Source organism: Triturus cristatus, chromosome 11, assembly GCF_964204655.1.
Source record: "Triturus cristatus chromosome 11, aTriCri1.1, whole genome shotgun sequence".
NCBI classification, from domain to species: Eukaryota; Metazoa; Chordata; class Amphibia; order Caudata; family Salamandridae; genus Triturus; species Triturus cristatus.
The window spans coordinates 104,349,550-104,368,235 of NC_140594.1; the positions used below are offsets into that span (position 1 = coordinate 104,349,550).

The following is an 18,686-nucleotide window of genomic DNA, read 5'->3' on the forward strand; positions in this document are numbered from 1 at the left end:
CTCAATCCAGGAGGGTTTGGATGTCATAGGTGGCTGCTATAATGGTAGTTATAGTGATGTGATTGCTGTGGAAGCTGGATTGAGAGGCGTTGAGTAGCTGGTTCAGCTTCAGGTGTATCATGAGTTGCTTGTTGAGGATCTTTTCCAGTACCTTCACTGGGAATGGGAGCAGAGAGAATGGCTGGTAGTTTTTGAGTTTGCTGGGGTCAGCAGAGGGTATTTTAGGTAGTAGTCTGACTTTGGCGTACTTCCAGGCATCGGGAAATTTTGCAGTGGCACTTGAGGTGTTAGGCAGGGTGGTGAGGTCCTGGCTGATCCTTTGGTTTCCGAGGTTGAAGATGTGGTGGTGGCATAGGTCTGTGGGAGCTTCTGAGTGGATGGATTTCATGGTGGAGGTGGTGTCCTAGGTGGAGTGGAGGATCCATGTGGTCAGTCTATGGTTTGTTCAGTTACGGTAGTAGTGTGTCTGTCGAGGAAGTCCATAGGTGTGCGTTGGGGTTTGAAGTTTATGGATATGGCTGTGATCTTGTCATAGAAGCAGTTGGTAAGGTTGTCGCACAGCTCCTGTGAAGATGTGATGTTGGTTTTGCTGGTAGCTGGGTTGGAGAATCCATTAAAAATTTTAAAACATTCATTGGTTTTGTTGGTGCTAGTTTTGATGTGTGTGGCTAGGGCTATCTTCTTTGTTGCCCTAAGCTGGTGGTAGTCGAGGTTAAGTGAGGTCTGGATGGCTGCACTGTCGGAGGTGTCTTTACTGGCACGCCATCTCCTCTCCAGCTGCTTGCTGTCTCATTTCACTGTTCTGAGTTCTTGGGTGTACCAGCTGGCCTTCTTGGAGGATTTTCTCTGCATGTTGCTCTTGATGGGGTTGATGCTGTCGGAGCAATAGGAGATCCAAGAATTGAAGTTATTCATTTCCTGTTCAAGGTTGGAGGTGGTAGTGGGGTTGGAGGTGTTGAGGGCATCCTTTGAGATGGTCTCTGAGGTTTTGTTCCACCTCTGTTGGGGGTACCGATCCTCTTGGGGGTAGCGGTGCTAGGGCTCAAAATACTGATGTGGACGATGGTGTAATCAGTCCATGTGACTTGTGTGACATGGCTCTATTTGACACGGCTGCTGGAGGGGAAAATGGGGCCAAGAGCGTCAGACAAAGCCCTATACTGCAAGCTTTCAGAAAAGACCTCAAGACCTGGCTCTTTGTATGACCTAGGAGCTGCCTGAACCTTCTCCTCCAGTGCCTTGAGACTCTTACGAGTGAGTAGTGCACTGTAATAATTCCCTGATTGATTGAGTGTACTTCTTGCGGTGTGTGTAGGGTCATGGGTGATCTGGGTCAATCCGAGGCAGCTCATACCATTGAAAAAGAGTGTGGTGTTGTTGTCATTGGGGTTGTCGATGTGGAAATTTAGGTCACCGAAGAAGGTGTAGTCCTTGGATTCTAAGTCTAGGGTACAATAAATTCTGCAATTTTGTTGCAAAAGATGGTGTGCAGACCTTGGGGATGGTGCGAGGGTGCCTCTGATGATTGTCTTGTCGTCCGTGTGGAGCTTGAAGTTGAGATGTACCATGAGGGTAGCGGTTTCTTCAGTGATGATGGTACACTGTGTGGTCTCTTTGTGGATGATGGCTGTTACTCCTCCCAGGTTGTTGGTGCGGCCTTGGTGAGTAATTTTATATCCTTTGGGGATTGCTGTGGCGATGTCTGGGGGGGATGTGGGGTTGAGTCACGTCTCAGTGAGGAAGATAATATTGGGTTTGAAGGTGGCGATGAGGTCCCAATTAGGTGGAATGCTTGCAAAGTGAGTGTGTGTTGAGAAGGACGCACATGAGATGGTGTTTTTGTTCAAGTGGTGTCTGTGGTGTGTTTAGGGTGGGGCTGGTTGGTCGGATGGTGTGTTTGCAGTGGCAGGTGAAGTGGCAGTGGGTGCAGGTAAAAGGTCTTACTGTGGCGCGTGGGTTGGCACTTTGGCAGTGTTTGTTACGGTGTCCAAGGTCAAGGTTGTGGAGCTCAGCGATGATGAATCTTTGGGGGTTGGGAGGGCCAGGGGTCATGGTGCTGGGTATGGTCATGGCCCAGACAGGCACAGGCAGGAGTGTCTGTGGTACGCCTTTGGTGCATCAACAACACACCTACTATACAAAGCCACTGAGCAATCGTGCTGTGGTGTGCATTCAGTAGGTCCTGGGTGGGCAGGGCTTCTGTTGGCAGGATGAACTGTGAGTGGGAAAACCCTGGTGGCAAAACCTGGCCAGTGGCAGTGTCACTCAATCAGTCTGGAACAAGCAGGAACTGGAGGCCACAGGCAAGTGGCAGTCCATGTGTCCAGGTGCCTACTGATTGCTTTCTGCTCTCTCTTTTCTTGTCTCTCATTTGCAGCCATACAGCAGCTCTGGGGCAAAGAAGATCACAGCACAGAGATTGAGAAAATGAAGAAAGAGAAAACTGCAATGAAGAACACCAAAATCATGGGCATTCTGGATGTGCTGTGTGATCGGTCCCTGCGGCTGCAGCTATACGTAATGGCTGTTGTGATGGTAGCCCTGCAGCTCACCGGTATCAATGCAGTTGAGTATTGTCTCCATATGCTTGTTTAAAAGATACATGCCAGCTGTCAATGATACATTGTATTGTAGTATAGCAGTAAGGCCCACTGACGAAAATCATATCAGTCATTAGAGCCCATCTACTCAGCCCTATAATGAGGGAGAAGGCCTTTAACAATGAGTCAGAATGCATTTAATGATACCAGGACATTACATCTACTGAGGTTAGAATATTCAAATTGAACAGGTAGAAACACAAAGACAAACATTGAACAGAATGTCGGAGTGGAATTACTGTACAAGCCATTATTTTGCCCTTTGTAACTCCATTGTGTTTGGTTGAGCTCTTGACATTTTGAAGGGCCCATAAACTGGGAAAGTCATTATTTACAGTCAGACAAAAGACATAATGCTATTAGCTCCCTGCCAGTCCTTCATATGAAATGGAAGGTCTGACTACAGAGAAGGTGCCCTTCACAGACTCAAGGGCATAGGAGTCATGAATGGTATTGAGGAAGAAAAAAGGGCAAGGTGCCTGGAATCAATAGGAGGCACAGTGCTGCTGAACAAAACTGAATTAAAAAGTAGACAGTCTGCCTGTGGTAAAGGGTTACGGCTGCGGTCTCAAGCATAGGCTGATATCTTGCTAGCTGTGCATGAAATTGAGGGTGTTTCTCTGATTCAGAGGCACACCCTCCATTTCTTTTCAATATTAGCTTAAGGGCAAAGCAAAACTATCAGCACTTTGTTCATTATGAACCCTCACTTCTAGCTGTAGATATTATGATTAAAGTAAACACAAGAAGATGATGGACCGAGCGCTGAAACTTTTCAGACACTCACCCCAGTCACAGATCTGGGTTGAATCCATGATCATTCTTTAGCTCACTTAGCCACCTCTTTTCAGACCCAGCTATATGGAAATCAGTCTTGACCCTGTGCCTCATGGGGAGAGTGCAGCCCGAACTGCCAAGCCAGGTCTTCCCAGGCTAGCTTGAATTCAGTGGCAAAGTGAGCAAGGGACCAACGTCTGGGCATACCCTGCCAATTTAGGGCGAACAAAGAAAACACAAGGAGAGGATGGGCGGAGCGCTGAAACTTTTGAGACTCCATCCATCATCCCTTTGTGTTTGGTTTGAAGATAATATGATTGGTTACAGAACAATGAGACTTTGCCCACTGTTAGTGCGATATATTGCGGTACAATTGGGGAATGGAATGTTATTGTGATTATATCTGTCTACCTGCCAATATGTTAAACCTTGGGCGAAGCTTACGGAGCGGGACTACGCGGAGATCCACGGAGTTGGGAACAAACTTCATGGAACTCCGCTCCCCCACCCGTCTCCACCCCCCCAATTAAAAATGAATTGGAAATTAATTAAAACAAAAACAAAAAACACTTACCTGTACTGTTGCATCCCCGGGCTGCCCTCCTCCTCTTCCTCGCCTTCTCTGGGGGGAACAACCTTTACAACGCAACTTTTACAACGCACTACCATTACAACGAAACTGTTACAACGCGAGTGCATTGACATCCCAGGACATTACAACGCAAGTCTTAACATCGACTTGCACTAGATGGCATGCTAACATTAAAAATAGTGTAGTTTACTATCCCAACACCTTCCCTACTGTTACATGGACTGGAGTTGGAATAGTAAATTACACTTTTTTAATGTTAGCACGCCATCTAGTGCAAGTCGATGTCCTGCGTTGTCAATGCACTCACGTTGTAACAGTTTCGTTGTAATGGTAGCGCATTGTAAAAGTTGCGTTGTAACAGCATGCGTTGTAACGTCATACATCCCTTCTCTGGTGATCATTGCGAAAACTGCGTGGGGCTGGCCAACTCCACTCCGCTGCGGAGTGTGTGGAGATTTGCCTAATCCGCATTTCGCGGAGAACGCGGAGTAGGCAAATTTCCGCACACTCTGCAGGCGCCTGGTTAAATGCTAATAAAAATATGTTTAAAAAAAAGCCATAGAAATTCGATGGCAAAAAACAAACAAAAGTTCCAGGGATGTTATAGTTAGGAAATAGAATTTTTAAAAACGTAGAAATTCACTGAAAAAAAACTAAGGTAATAGAAACGTTGTAGGTAGGCTCAAATTTCACTCATACAAAACCAGTGAAATTCAGTAGTTTTAGTTACCAGAGCTAACAATAATTTACTACCCTGCAATGCATTGCTTATGACCTCAAATATTACATCACTCATGACATGATTGGTCAGTGACATGATTGATGACATCACTGATGACATCTCAAATGACATAATTGATGACATCATTTAAAGAACAACTCACATACCCACTTACACCCCATACAGCTTCTCATACACCCACTCACATACCCATTCCCTCACCCATGCAGCTTCTAACAAATCAACTCACTCACCCACACAGCCACTCACACATCCATTCCCTCCTGCACAAACCACTTACATATCCATTCACACATCCATACAACCACTCACACGCCAACTCATTCACCTATACAGCTTCTCAAACAGATGCTGACTGTGCAATACAGCCACTCACGCACCTACTGACCCCCCCTACTGAACCCCTAGCGGCAGGTTTACGGAAAGATATGGATGCCTTTGGGATCCCGTTGGGAGAGACTAATCATGTGGTGTCCATGTATGCAGATGACACCTTGGTCTATATCCGGAATCCTGCCCAGGTGATGCTGACGTTGTTGGAGAGATTCGGACACGTTTCTGGGCTGCAAATTAACTCTGGGAAATCTAAAGTAATCCCAATGGGAAGACTAGCTGAGCTCCCAGACCTGGGATTGCCAGAGGTGGGATTCCCATGGGTAAGGACCGCACTGAAGTATCTTGGGATCCGACTGGCGGGTAAGAGGAGGAATATTTGGCGTTTAACATTGGGAAAGTAATTGAGGGTTTACGGGGGTTGGAGCGCTTTTGGCGAGAGCTACCACTGTCCCTCATGGGGAAGGTTGCACTGACTAAAATGGTGGTCTTGCCCAGATGCCTTTATGCAATGCAGCACTCCCTTTTTAGGATCCCTGACACTTCTTTATAGAGTTGGATAGAGTATTGACAGATTTAATATGGGGGATCCAAACGCAAACGGGTCGGGCTGGTCACTCTACAGAGAACCTGGCAGAATGGAGGGTTGTAGGTTCTGTGTCTGGAACTGTATTATGCGGCTTCACAGCTGCAACAGGCGGTACATTGGCTGGATGGGGATGAAAACTGGGAGAAGGCCCTACTGGCGGGGACCAGTGGAGACAGAGCGCTTCCCGAATTTTTGATGATGAGAGCACGGGTACTCCTGATGAGGCCCTATATTGTTCGGCATGTGGCGGAAATATGGGAAATGGTAGTCCGGAGAGTGCTCAGAAGAGCGCCTTATGCCCCTGATATGCCCCTGTGGATGGTTCGGCCCTTTAGACAGATTTCTGCATTTGTCTGTGCGCAGATGATTGGATGGGGGTGCCTGATTATGGGGGACTTATATGAAAACAACCAGTATGTCATGCGAGAGCAGGCGATGGAAACTTTTGCGCTAGGCCCTGGACAGTTCCTACAATATGCCAAAATAGCCTAGGTGGCTAGAAAGCTGTGGCCCATGTTCCTGGACGAACCTCCCATCTCTAATGTGTAACAGACTCTGATCACGATGTCCAAGGGACGCAGATTAATTTCACACCTGTACCGGGCTTTGCAGGATGACAGGGCAGACAAGGCACTACCAATCCAGGCAAACTGAGTGGTGCTGACCCATCACAGAGAGGGACTGGACTAAAATTCATAACTGGGACAAGCAGGTAAGCTCGAATGCAAGATTTAAGTGGATCCAGTTTAATTACGTTCATCAGACATACCTGACCCCAGAAAGGCTACACTGGATTTCTCCAGAGCGTTCAGAGCAGTGCACTAGGTGTGGAGGGATGGAGGCTATATTCATTCACATGGTATAGCTCTGTCCAGAACTTCATACATACTGGTCTGACGTCTCGGACGTGCTGCGTGAAGTGACAGGGTGGGAGATCTGATAGGAAATCTGGGTGGTGTTGCTGGGGCTGTTGCCTCGACCCAAAAATAAAAAATTGAGTAGGAAATGTATCTTCCTGGGACTGGTGAAAACGTCGGATAGCCATTTCGTGGCTCAGCCGCAGACTGTCCAAAATGATGCAGTGGTCCGAGATGTGAAAGAATGGGTGACAGCCGAAGTGATTTGTGTGCAACAAATCAGACATGACGAGAAGTTACAGGATGACCTTCAGACATGGATAGCAATATTGGGAGGGTTGACAAATGAGGGGGCGGGCAGTGGAATGTAAGAGGAGGTTGCAGGGTACGAACGGAACAGTAGTTGGCAGATGATAACTAGGAGAAGGAGATGACCAGTATTCACAATACTGTAGATAATGCTGCGACATGAGCCACCCGGGAGGGGGGACAAAATCACAGTGTAGTGTTGTACACCAGACATGGCGGGGAGGGTATGTTTTAGTTGTGGGCGGGAGATGGGTTGTTGGGATTTTCAATAGTGGTGTGTTTTTTAAAGTCTCGGAGATATAGACCTAGAAATAAAATCCCAAGGGGGATGAAGTGCAGTAAGCAGAGACTACAGGATAGGGGTTCCGGTCTTTAGTGACAGGTTAAAGCTTGTGTATGAATATACCTCATCCGCTTAATCCTTTGTACACCAAACTGTGATGCTTCTAAATGTATGGTTATGAGACTATGTATAGTGGTTTTTTTGCACTCTCTAATTCAAATACCAATAAAGATACATTTAAAAAAAATATCAGTTAGTACATACCCACTCACTGATTCCTAGGTCTATACACACATCCACTCACTCACCCATACAGTCACTCATACATGCAGTCACGCATTCAATACAGCCACTATCATATGCACTCATACACCCATACAGACACTCACACACCACCACTCACCCATAGAGTTACTCACACACCTAGTCAGTCATGCAAACAATCGATCACACTCCCATTTACTCACCTATACAGTTATACACACACCACCTCACTTATTCATAAAAATACTAACACATAATCACTCTCTTATACAATCACTGACACAAGCACACACTCATCTATACAGCCACTCTCACAATTACTCACTCTCACATATAGTCACTTATATACTCCAACACTCACATATACTGCCTTTCACATATGTAGTTACTCACACATCTACCACTGAGACATCCATTCACTCACCAACACAGCCATACACACACTTGCCCACCCATACAGCTCCTTATAGTTGCACTCTTGAACCCATGCACGCAGTGAATCACCCACTCACACATCCATGCAGGGAGTCACACACCCCCGATGTGCCCACACAGACACTCAGGCACCCATCACGGAAAACGACGACCCCATTACCGCAGCCCGAACCCTGCACCAATGAATCTTCCACAGTGCCAACACCATAGCCCCCTTCAAGAAAAACAACAACACCGACGCCAAGAAAGCCAGATGGTTTACCACCGAACTCCGAGAGTCCAGATGCACCTGCAGGGTCCTCGAAATGGCCCGGAGGAACAAGAAATCCACAGAAGCAGACAACAAATTCAGAGCCGCCACCAACGCTCACCACCAACTCATCAGAATAACAAGGAAAAAAGCGATTGAAGACAGAATCTCCACAAAGCAAAGAACTCTTCAACATCATCAAGGAGTTCGCCCAACCCACTAGCGAGTCTACTGACATCCCTCCCTCACAAGACCTCTGCAACAAACTCAGCACCTTCTTTCACCACAAAATCAAGAGTATCTCTGACAACTTTGACGAAGACAACCAACAGACTGAACTCCCACCAACCACCCCGACACCCTGAAGCCAGCGATTGACAACTGGACAGCCCTCACCACCGAAGATACACTGAAGACAATGAAGTCAATCCACTCCGGGATCCCAACGGACCCCTGCCCCACCACATCTTCAACAGAGCAGCCAACACCATCGCACCCTCGCTCTGCCACACCATCAACCACTCCCTGGTGATTGCCTCGTTCCCCGGCGACTGGAAACACGCCGAGGTCAACCCCCTCCAGAAGAAACCCTCAGCGGACCCCACTGACCTCAAAAGCTGCAGACCCATCTCCCTGCTGCCGTTCCCAGCAAAAGTAATTGAGAAAGCCATCAACAGCCAACTCGCCACATTCATCGAAGAGCACACATCCTCGACTCCTCCCAATCTGGTTTCAGAAAAAAACACAGTGCGGAAACTGCCCTCCTCACCACAACAGATGACATCCGCACCCGACAAAGGAGAAACAGTAGCCCATATCATCCTCGACCTCTCAGTGGCTTTGGACACAGTCTCCCACTGCACCCTAATACGCAGACTCCATGATGCAGGGATCCAGGACAAGGCCCTCGACTGGATCTGCTCCTTTCTCTCCAGCAGAACACAGTGGGTCAGACTTCCCCCTTCCCTACACCAACCACCTGCAGAGTCCTTCTGGGGTCCTCCCTCAGCCCCACGCTCTTCGAAGTCTACATGGCTCCCCTCGCCCCCATCATCAGAACCTACGGACTCAACATTGTGTCATACACAGACGACACCCAACTCATCCTCTCCCTATCCAATGAACCCAACACCGCCAGACACAACTTTCGAGAAGGCATGGAAGCTGTCGCCAAATGGATGAAAAACAGCTTCCTACAAGTAAACACCAACAAGACAGAAGTACTCATCATGGGCCCAAACCCTTATGCCTGGAACAACACCTGGTGGTCCCCTGCCCTCAGAAACCCACCCACGTACCACATACGTAACCTAGGAATCATCCTGGACTCCGTGCTCAAAATGGACCACCAGATCAACTCCGTCTCATCCTCCTGCTTCCACACCCTCCGCCTCCTACGCAAGACCTTCAAATGGATCACCCTCGAACACAGAAAAACCGTCACTCAAGCCCTGGTCACCAGCTGACTCGACTACGGCAACACACTCTACGGCAGAATAAACACAAACCTCACCCGCAAGCTATAGAACATCCAGAACGCAGCCGCAAGTCTGGTCCTCAACCTGCCAAGACACTGCCACATCTCCCAGCACCTGCGCAAACTGCACTGGCTCCCCATTATAGCTAGAGTCACCTTCAAGATACTCACCCACGAACACAAGGCCCTCCACAACACCAGACCAGCATACCTGAACAACAGACTCAAATTCCACGCACGTCAAAGGACCCTATGATGAGCCCAGCTCTCCTATGCCATGGTCCCCCGCACCAGAAAATCCAGATCAGGAGGCCGCTCCTTCTCCTTCCTCGCGGCCAAGGCCTGGAGCGACCTTCCACCCCACCTCAGACAGACAACAATGCTTCCCATCTTCACAAGAAACCTCAAAACCTGGCTCTTCGACAGATCCCCTCCTTGATGGACTGGAACCTGCATCCCTCCACCCCTAGCACCTTGAGACCCTCACAGGTGAGTAGTAGCACTTAACAAACGCCTGATTGATTGACTGATACAGGTACTCAGACAACCAACAAATAACCCATATAGACACTCGCGTAGCTACTCACCAACTCATGCAGCCACTTACACACCAACTGACAGAATGATACAGATATTCAAACAGATTAGTCATCGACCCATACATTTAGTGAGACACGTTTAATCACTCACTTATACAGTCAGTCATGCACCTACTAAATCATCCATTCAGACACTTATACACCCACTCATTCTTCAATACAACTTGGCATAAATATATATAAAACACATTTAAACCTTACAGAAACACGCAGTCACTGGATGATGTCATCAGTGATGGCATCAGTGATGTCATTTGAGATGTCATCAGTTATGTCACTAACCATGTCATGAATGATGTAATATGTGACTTCATCAGCAGTGCACTGCAGGGGCGCGAGTTATAGTTGGCTCAACTAACTATAATGACGGAATTTCTCTGGTTTTGTACGAGTGAAATGTCCAACTAACTATAACGTCCCTGAAACCTGTGTTTTTTCAGTGAATTGCTAAGGTTTTTAAAATGCTAATTTCTAAATATAACATCCCTGAAACCTATGGTTTTTTCAGTGAATTTCAAAGCTTTTTTAAATGCTAATTTCTAACTATAACGTCCCTGAAACCTATGGTTTTTTTCAGTGAATTTCGAAGGTTTTTTAAATGGTAATTTCCAACTATGCCTACAGGGGTAGGACATGTGCATGTGGGGCACAAGTTATAGTTAGCTCAACAAACTATTATGGCCGAATTTCTCTGGTTTTGTACGAGTGAAATGTCCAACTAACTAGAATAAAACCTGTGCTTTTTTCAGTGGATATATATTATCTACTGGCGGTCGCCAGTAGATAGTTATAGTTAGGACCGTGTTTCCATAAGAAATCTGAAAATTCTATTTTGAATAACTTTGGCGCCGGTTGACGAATCCTCGCGAATTTTTCAAAATAGGTGGGGCGCTCCGCTCCTACCCTGAAAGTCTCGGGGTGATTAGTCAAGCGGGGGCTGAGAAAAAAGGGGGGTCCCAAAACGCGTTTTCCCCATGCATTTTTCCATAGGGACTTTTAGTCCAAGGTACAGCCCGAACGGCTGAACAGAATTACTTGAAATTTGGCAGAGAGGTAGTCCTCAGTGACGTGCGTGAGCGCAATTCTGATTGGTTGTTAGATGTCAGTAAACATTAGAATCGGTCGAAATCAAGTGTCAGCCACCATTTTGTCTCTCGCAGTCTGAGGCACTGAAAAACAAAGGTGGAGAACGTGAAAAGGGGGCAGGGTGGACAGCTCCTGACCCCCTAGCCTTTGTCAGGGGGTCACTGAAGGACCCCCATGGGTGAAAAAAACATTTATTTTTTTGAGGAAAAAGCGCGGGGTGCGCGCGCGTATGCACGCACGGATGCGCGCACGGCACGCACAACGCATTGTGGGCGCTCGGTGCGCGAAGCGCACCGCGTGCGCACGGTGCGCGCACGGTGAAAAACCTGAAAAAAAATAATATTAAGAAATACATAACTTAGCATTTAAAAAAACGTACAAATTCACTTAAAAAACCATAGGTTTCACACATGTTATAGTTAGGAATTAGCATTTAAAAAACCTTGCAAATTCACTTAAAAAACCATAAGTTTCACACATAAAAAAACCAATGAAATTCCCCGGTTATAGTTAGTGCAGGCAACTATAACTCACGCGACCGCAATCCTCTGCTGATGACGTAAGATATTACATCACTGATTACATATGTGTCTTTCTGAAAAACAAATATTTGTAATATATGTATAGCTAAACATTAATGGAAGAAGACATGGGTAAATAGGTGTCTAAATACAGTGATGTAATATCTGACGTCATCAGCAGAGGATTGCGGTCGCGTGAGTTATAGTTGCCTGCACTAACTATAACCGGGGAATTTCATTGGTTTTTTACGAGGGAAATGTCCAGCTAACTATAACATGTGTGAAACCTATGGTTTTTTAAGTGAATATATATATATTCACAGAAAAAAACATAGTTTTCAGGGGTGTTATAGTTAGCTGCCCATTTCACTCATACAAAACCATAGAAATTCCTCCGTTATAGTTAGTTCTGCTAACTATAACTCACGCGCCCGCAATGCACTGCTGATGATGTCACATATTGCATCATTCATGACATGGTCAGTGACATCACTGATGACATCACTGATGACATCTCAAATGACATCACTGATGACATCACTGATGACATCATCCACTGAATGTGGTTTAGTTTGAAATTTAAATATGTTTTATATATATACCAATCTGTATTGAAGATTGAGTGGATATATAACTGTCTGGATGGAGGATTTAGTAGCTGTCTGACTGTATTGTGAATGTGTGCAGCACTGTCTCTGTTGTTGTATAACATGCTGCATCAGTTGGTCACTAACTATATGAGTGTGTATACTAGTTATTGATTAGTTGGGTGAATATTTGTATGGGACACTGAGTTTGTGTGTGGTTGGATGGGGTGTGTGTAACTCTATGCATAGATGTGTGAATGGTTGATTGACTAGGTGTATGGGTTTAAGAGTGCATGTGGAAACAGTTGTTTGGGTGACTGAGTGTATTTATTTGTGTGTTGGTGAACGAATATATGTTTTAGTTGGTGTATATAAATAAGTATGTGTAAGAGTCAGTGATTGTGAGAGTAACTATATGAATGAGTGTATAATTGTAATGGTTTTTATTTAACATATTAACAATGAGTTACTATGTGTTTGAATAAATGAGGTGTTGTTGGATAATTGTGTAAGTGAGTAAATTTAAGTGTGATACATTATTTTCATGAGTGAGTAGGATGACTGCATAACCGACTAAGATGACTGCTGATGTGTCAGTGTCTATATATGTTTATAAGTGCATTTGATAGTGTTCTATTAATTATTGACTGCATGTATAGATGATTCTGTTATGGAATGGGTAGTTGTGTATGTAGACCTAGGAATCAGTGAGTGGGTATGTAGTAACTGGTATTGGTGTGTCAATGGTTTCAAATATGGTACTCTGTATTTTACAGTGAGTGATGAAAGGTTATACTAGTGTATGATGAGGTGTATCAGATTGTCAAGTGGATGATGTCATCAGTGATGTAATTTGAGATGTCATCAGTGATGTCATCAGTGATGTCACTGACCATGTCATGAATGATGCAATATGTGACATCATCAGCAGTGCATTGCGGGCGCGTGAGTTATAGTTAGCAGAAATAACTATAACGGAGGAATTTCTATGGTTTTGTATGAGTGAAATGGGCAGCTAACTATAACACCCCTGAAACCTATGTTTTTTTCTGTGAATTTCTAAGGTTTTATAAATGCTAATTTCTAACTATAACGTCTCTGAAACCTATGTTTTTTTTCCAGTGAATTTAAAAGCTTTTTTAAATGCTAACTTTTAAGTGTGATAGTAGTTATATCTATTTTTTGTACTGATTTTCTACAGTTTTTTAACTGTTTATTTATAAATATTTTATTAATTAAATAACATTATATATTTTTCTGAAAATTGCAAAAAAAAAATGTTTTTAATTAAAACTGAAATATTGATGAATTTTCTTGTTTTCATTTTTTATTTAAATATATTTATATTATTTTCTTTAAAAAAAAATCCAATTTTTTTCGGAGTCGCGCACTCAAAGTGTACACGTCACGGTGGGTGCACGCATTCTAGCCACCATTTTAGAAAAGTCATGAAGGATCTGCGTATGGTGTGCGACGGCTGCGTGTTTTTCAGTTACATCATATACATTTAATATCACGTGATATGCGCGATTGGTATGCGACCAGTCTGCGACTCCTGCTCCTGCGCATTTGCGACACATGCGCATTACGGTACGAGATGTTTGCGTGGTTGCGGGTCCCGCGTTGCATCATATACGTGCTGGGGCGTGCTGGGTGCGCGACTCCCGCAAAAAAAAATGTATGTTCCAAAATGATATGTATGTGTCTTTAATATAAGTATTAGGGCAAGAGATTATGTAAGATATTCATCAAAATAATATATTTGTACTTATAATAAACTTACATTATTTTTAAATACATTTTCGCGAAGTCGGGTGCGTGCATCGTGAGTGCAGAAAACCAGGTCAGCAGAGCTGCTGTAGAGCCAGAGAACCAGGTCAGCAGAGCTGTTCTAGAGCCTAAGAACTAGGTCAGCAGAGCTGCTCTAGAGCCAGAGAACCAGGTCAGCACAGCTGGTGTAGAGCCAGAGAAACCAGGTCAGCAGAGATGCTTTAGAGGGAGAGAACCAGGTCAGCAGAGCTGCTTTAGAGCAAGAGAACCAGGCTAGCAGAGCTGCTTTAGAGCCAGAGAACCAGGTCAGCAGAGCTGCTCTAGAGCCATAGAACCAAATCAGCAGAGCTGCTTTAGAGCCATAGAACCAGGTCAGCAGAGCTGCTTTACAGCCAGAGAACCAGGTCAGTAGAGCTGCTCTAGAGCCTAAGAACCAGGTCAACAGAGCTGCTTTAGAGCCAGAGAACCAGGTCTGCAGAGCTACAGCAGAGCCATAGAAACCAGGTCAGTAGAGCTGCTTTAGAGGGAGAGAACCAGGTCAGCAGAGCTGCTCTAGAGCCAGAGAACGGTGTCAGCAGAACTGCTTCAGAGCCATAGAATTGGGTCAGCGGAGCTGCTTTAGAGCCAGAGAACCAGGTCAGCAGAGCTGTTGTAGAGCCAGAGAACTAGATCAGCAGAGCTGCTCTGTAGCATAAGAACTAGGTCAGCAGAGCTGCTCTAGAGCCAGAGAACCAGGTCAGTAGACCTGCTGTAGAGCCAGAGAAACCAGGTCAGCAGCTCTGCTTTAGAGAGAGAGAACCAGGTCAGCAGAGCTGCTTTAGAGCCAGAGAACCAGGTCAGCAGAGCTGCTCTAGCTGACACTGACTGACTGACACTGACTGACTGACACTGACTGATTGCCACTGACTGACACAGATACACTGACACTGACTGACACTGATTGACTGACACTGACTGACTGACACTGACTGACTGACACTGACTGACACTGATTGACACTGACTGACACTGATTGACTGACACTGACTGACTGACACTGATTGACTGACACTGACTGACTGACACTGACTGACTGACACTGACACTGACTGGCACTGACTGACTACTCTCTACTACTCTACTACTGACTCTCCACTACTCTCTACTACTCTCTCTCTACTACTCACTCTCTACTACTCTCCACTACTCACTCTCTACTACTCTACTACTCTCTACTACTCACTCTCTACTACTCACTCTCAACTACTCACTCTCTACTACTCTACTACTCACTCTCTACTACTTACTCGCTACTACTCTCTACTACTCACTTTCTACTACTCACTCTCTACTACTCACGCTCTACTACTCTCTACTACTCACTGTCTACTACTACTCTCTCTACTACTCACTCTCTACCACTCTCTAAAATTCACTCTCTACTACTCACTCTCTACTACTCACTCTACTACTTTCTACTGCTTTCTACCACTCACTCTCTACTACTCTACTACTCACTCTCTAATACTCTCTACTACTCACTCGCCACTACTCTCTACTACTCACTCGCCACTACTCTCTACTACTCACTCTCTCTACTACTCTCTACTACTACTCTCTACTATTCACTCTCTACTACTCTCTACTACTCTCTACTACTCACTCTACTACTCTCTGCTGCTCTCTACCACTCACTCTCTACTACTCTACTACTCTACCTCTACTACTCACTCTCTACTACTCACTCTCTACTACTCACTCTACTACTCGCTCTCTACTACTCACTCTCTACTACTCACTCTCTACTACTCTCTACTACTCTCTCTGCTACTCACTCTCTACTACTCACTCTCTACTACTCTACTACTCTCTACTACCCGCTCTACTACTCACTCTCTACTATTCTCTACTACTCACTCTACTACTCTCTCCTACTCTCTACAACTCACTCTCTACTACTCTACTACTCACTCTCCACTACTCTCTCTCTACTACTCACTCTCTACTACTCACTCTACTACTCTCTACTACTCACTCTCTACTACTCTCTACTACTCACTCTGTACTACTCACTCTCTACTACTCACTCCCTACTACTCTCTACTGCTCACTCTCCACTACTCATTCTCTACTACTCACTCTCAACTACTCTCTACTACTCACTCTACTACTCACTCTCTACTACTCTACTACTCTCTCTACTTCTCACTCTCAACTACTCTCTCTATACTACTCACTCTCTACTACTCTCTACTACTCACTCTCTACTACACACTCTCTACTACTTGCTCTCTGCTACTCGCTCTCTACTACTCTCAAGTACTCACTCTACTACTCACTCTCTACTACTCACTCTCTACTACTCCACTACTCTCTACCACTCACTCTCTACTACTTCTCTCTACTACTCTACTACTCTCTACTACTCTCTCTCTACTACTCACTCTCTACTACTCTCTCCTATTCACTCTCTACTACTCTCTACTACTCACTATCTACTACTCTCTCTCTACTACTCTCTACTACTCACTCTCTACCACTCTCTACCACTCACTCTCTACTACTCTTTCTCTACTACTCTCTACTACTCACTTTGCTACTCACTCTCTACTACTCTCTAATACTCTCTCTGCTACTCACTCTCTACTAGTCTCTACTACTCACTCTCTACTACTCTCTACTACTCACTCTCTACTACTCTCTACTACTCACTCTACTAGTCACTCTCTACTACTCTCTACTACTCACTCTCTAATACTCACTCTCTACTACTCACTCTCTACTACTCACTCTACTACTCACTCTCTGATACTTTCTCTACTACTCTCTACTACTCTCTACTACTCACTCTCTACTCTCTATTACTCGCTCTCTACTCTCTACCTCTCTCTACCTCTCTCTCTACTACTCTCTACTTCTCTACCTCTACCTCTCTACCTCTACCTATACACCTCTACCTCTCTGTACATGCACACATATGCACATATATATATATGCATATATATGCATATGCATTTATATATATGTATGTGTATATTATCTACTGGCGGTCGCCAGTAGATAGTTATAGTTAGGACCGTGTTTCCATAGGAAATCCGCAACATTCTGTTTGGAATAACTTTGGCGCCGGTTGACGAATCCTCGCGAAATTTTCAAAATAGGTGGGGCGCTCCACTCCGCTCCTACCCTGAAAGTCTCGGGTGGATTCGTCAAGCGGGGGCTGAGAAAAAAGGGGGGTCCCAAAACGCGTTTTCCCCATGCAATTTTCCATAGGGACCTTTAGTCCAAGGTAGGGGTGGGCGGAATTTGCGTAACCGCGTTACGCAAATCTCCGTGAAACGGTAAAAAATCTCCGCGAACACGCAGAAATTCCGCGAACACGCGGAATTGCTTGTTCGCGATGCTTTTTTCCTGTTCGCAATCGCTGTTTGCGTGCTCGGGGAGAAATATCACGCGAACACGCATTTTGAGAACGCGAACAAGCAAAAATTTCGCGAAGTCGCGGAAAGCGGGATTTTGGGCAATTTCGCGTTCTCCGCGGAACGCGAAATTACCCAAATTCCGCAAATTCCGCGAACGGAACGGAATTTACCGCCCAGGCCTAGTCCAAGGTACAGCCCGAACGGCTGAACAGAATAACTTTAAATTTGGCAAAGAGGTAGTCCTCAGGTCAGGGATGTGCCTTTTGCAGGTCTGGTGTCAATCTGTTCAGTAGTTCCTGAGAAAATCAAAAGTAAAATCATATATATATGTGGGCGGAGCCTAACCACACATCTCATCCTGAGATCTGATTGGCTGTCAGCACTTTATCCAAGAAGTGTTGGCAGCCATCTTGGGACCAATATACATGATAGCACCTCATTAAAAAGCATTGCATTTAATAGAAGGTTTTAAGACTTTAGTTACATTATAAATCATTTGTTGATGGTACCATACTCATTTTAGGAATTGTGGTATGTTCTAAGGTGATTACACCATGTGAAAAAGCCTTCTGCTGGGATATCATGATTGAGAGAAAAATATTTTCTCATGCTTTTCCCACAGAGGTTTGGAAGGTGATCTATAAGCTAAACTGAGAGCTTATTTTCTGTAAATTCACATTATCTTTCTCAGTCATGTGAGAATGAAGTCTGACATTCTCAGTAAAACATGTACATCCAACACGGGCAGAGACTGTCGGTTGATTCCTTTGTGTTCTACTGCAGCTTCCCAGAGTGTTCCAAAGAACAACTAGAGCGCTAACAGTCCTACTTATGATAAAGGTATGGCACACCTGAAGCCATCTTGCTTGGATTAAAGTGGTAACTCTTAAAACATTTAATTTAAAAAGGAACAAAATGAGGGGGTTCATTTTTCCATAAAAAGTATGATTAGTGCTGCAGAAAGAAAAATTAGGGCACATTTTGAGTGACTTCTCAAATCCTCTTCTATTTCATTAAAAAATTCTGACATGCAGACTGAAACATGCACTTTCAATACCAGCAGCAGTTTTTCCTGGTGAGCAGTAGCTTTACTACAGTGATCTAATGAGCAAAAAGAGTACTAACATTCTGAATTTATGGCAAATGTGTGACACATCTAAATGCCTTCTTGATGAAATCAAAGGAAAAAACTGAAAGTATTTCCTACTGAGGAG

The 18,686-nt window shown here is 44.9% G+C and overlaps 1 protein-coding gene across 1 annotated transcript in view; it reads left to right on the plus strand.

The window, feature by feature from the left end:
- Nucleotides 1-18,686, plus strand: part of LOC146783421 (solute carrier family 2, facilitated glucose transporter member 11-like) — a 516,968-nt gene that overhangs the window by 320,856 nt on the left and 177,426 nt on the right. The window contains exon 7 of the mRNA XM_085633874.1: nucleotides 2,378-2,565. Coding sequence (XP_085490000.1) covers nucleotides 2,378-2,565 — 188 coding nt within the window. The remainder of the gene's footprint in view (nucleotides 1-2,377; nucleotides 2,566-18,686) is intronic.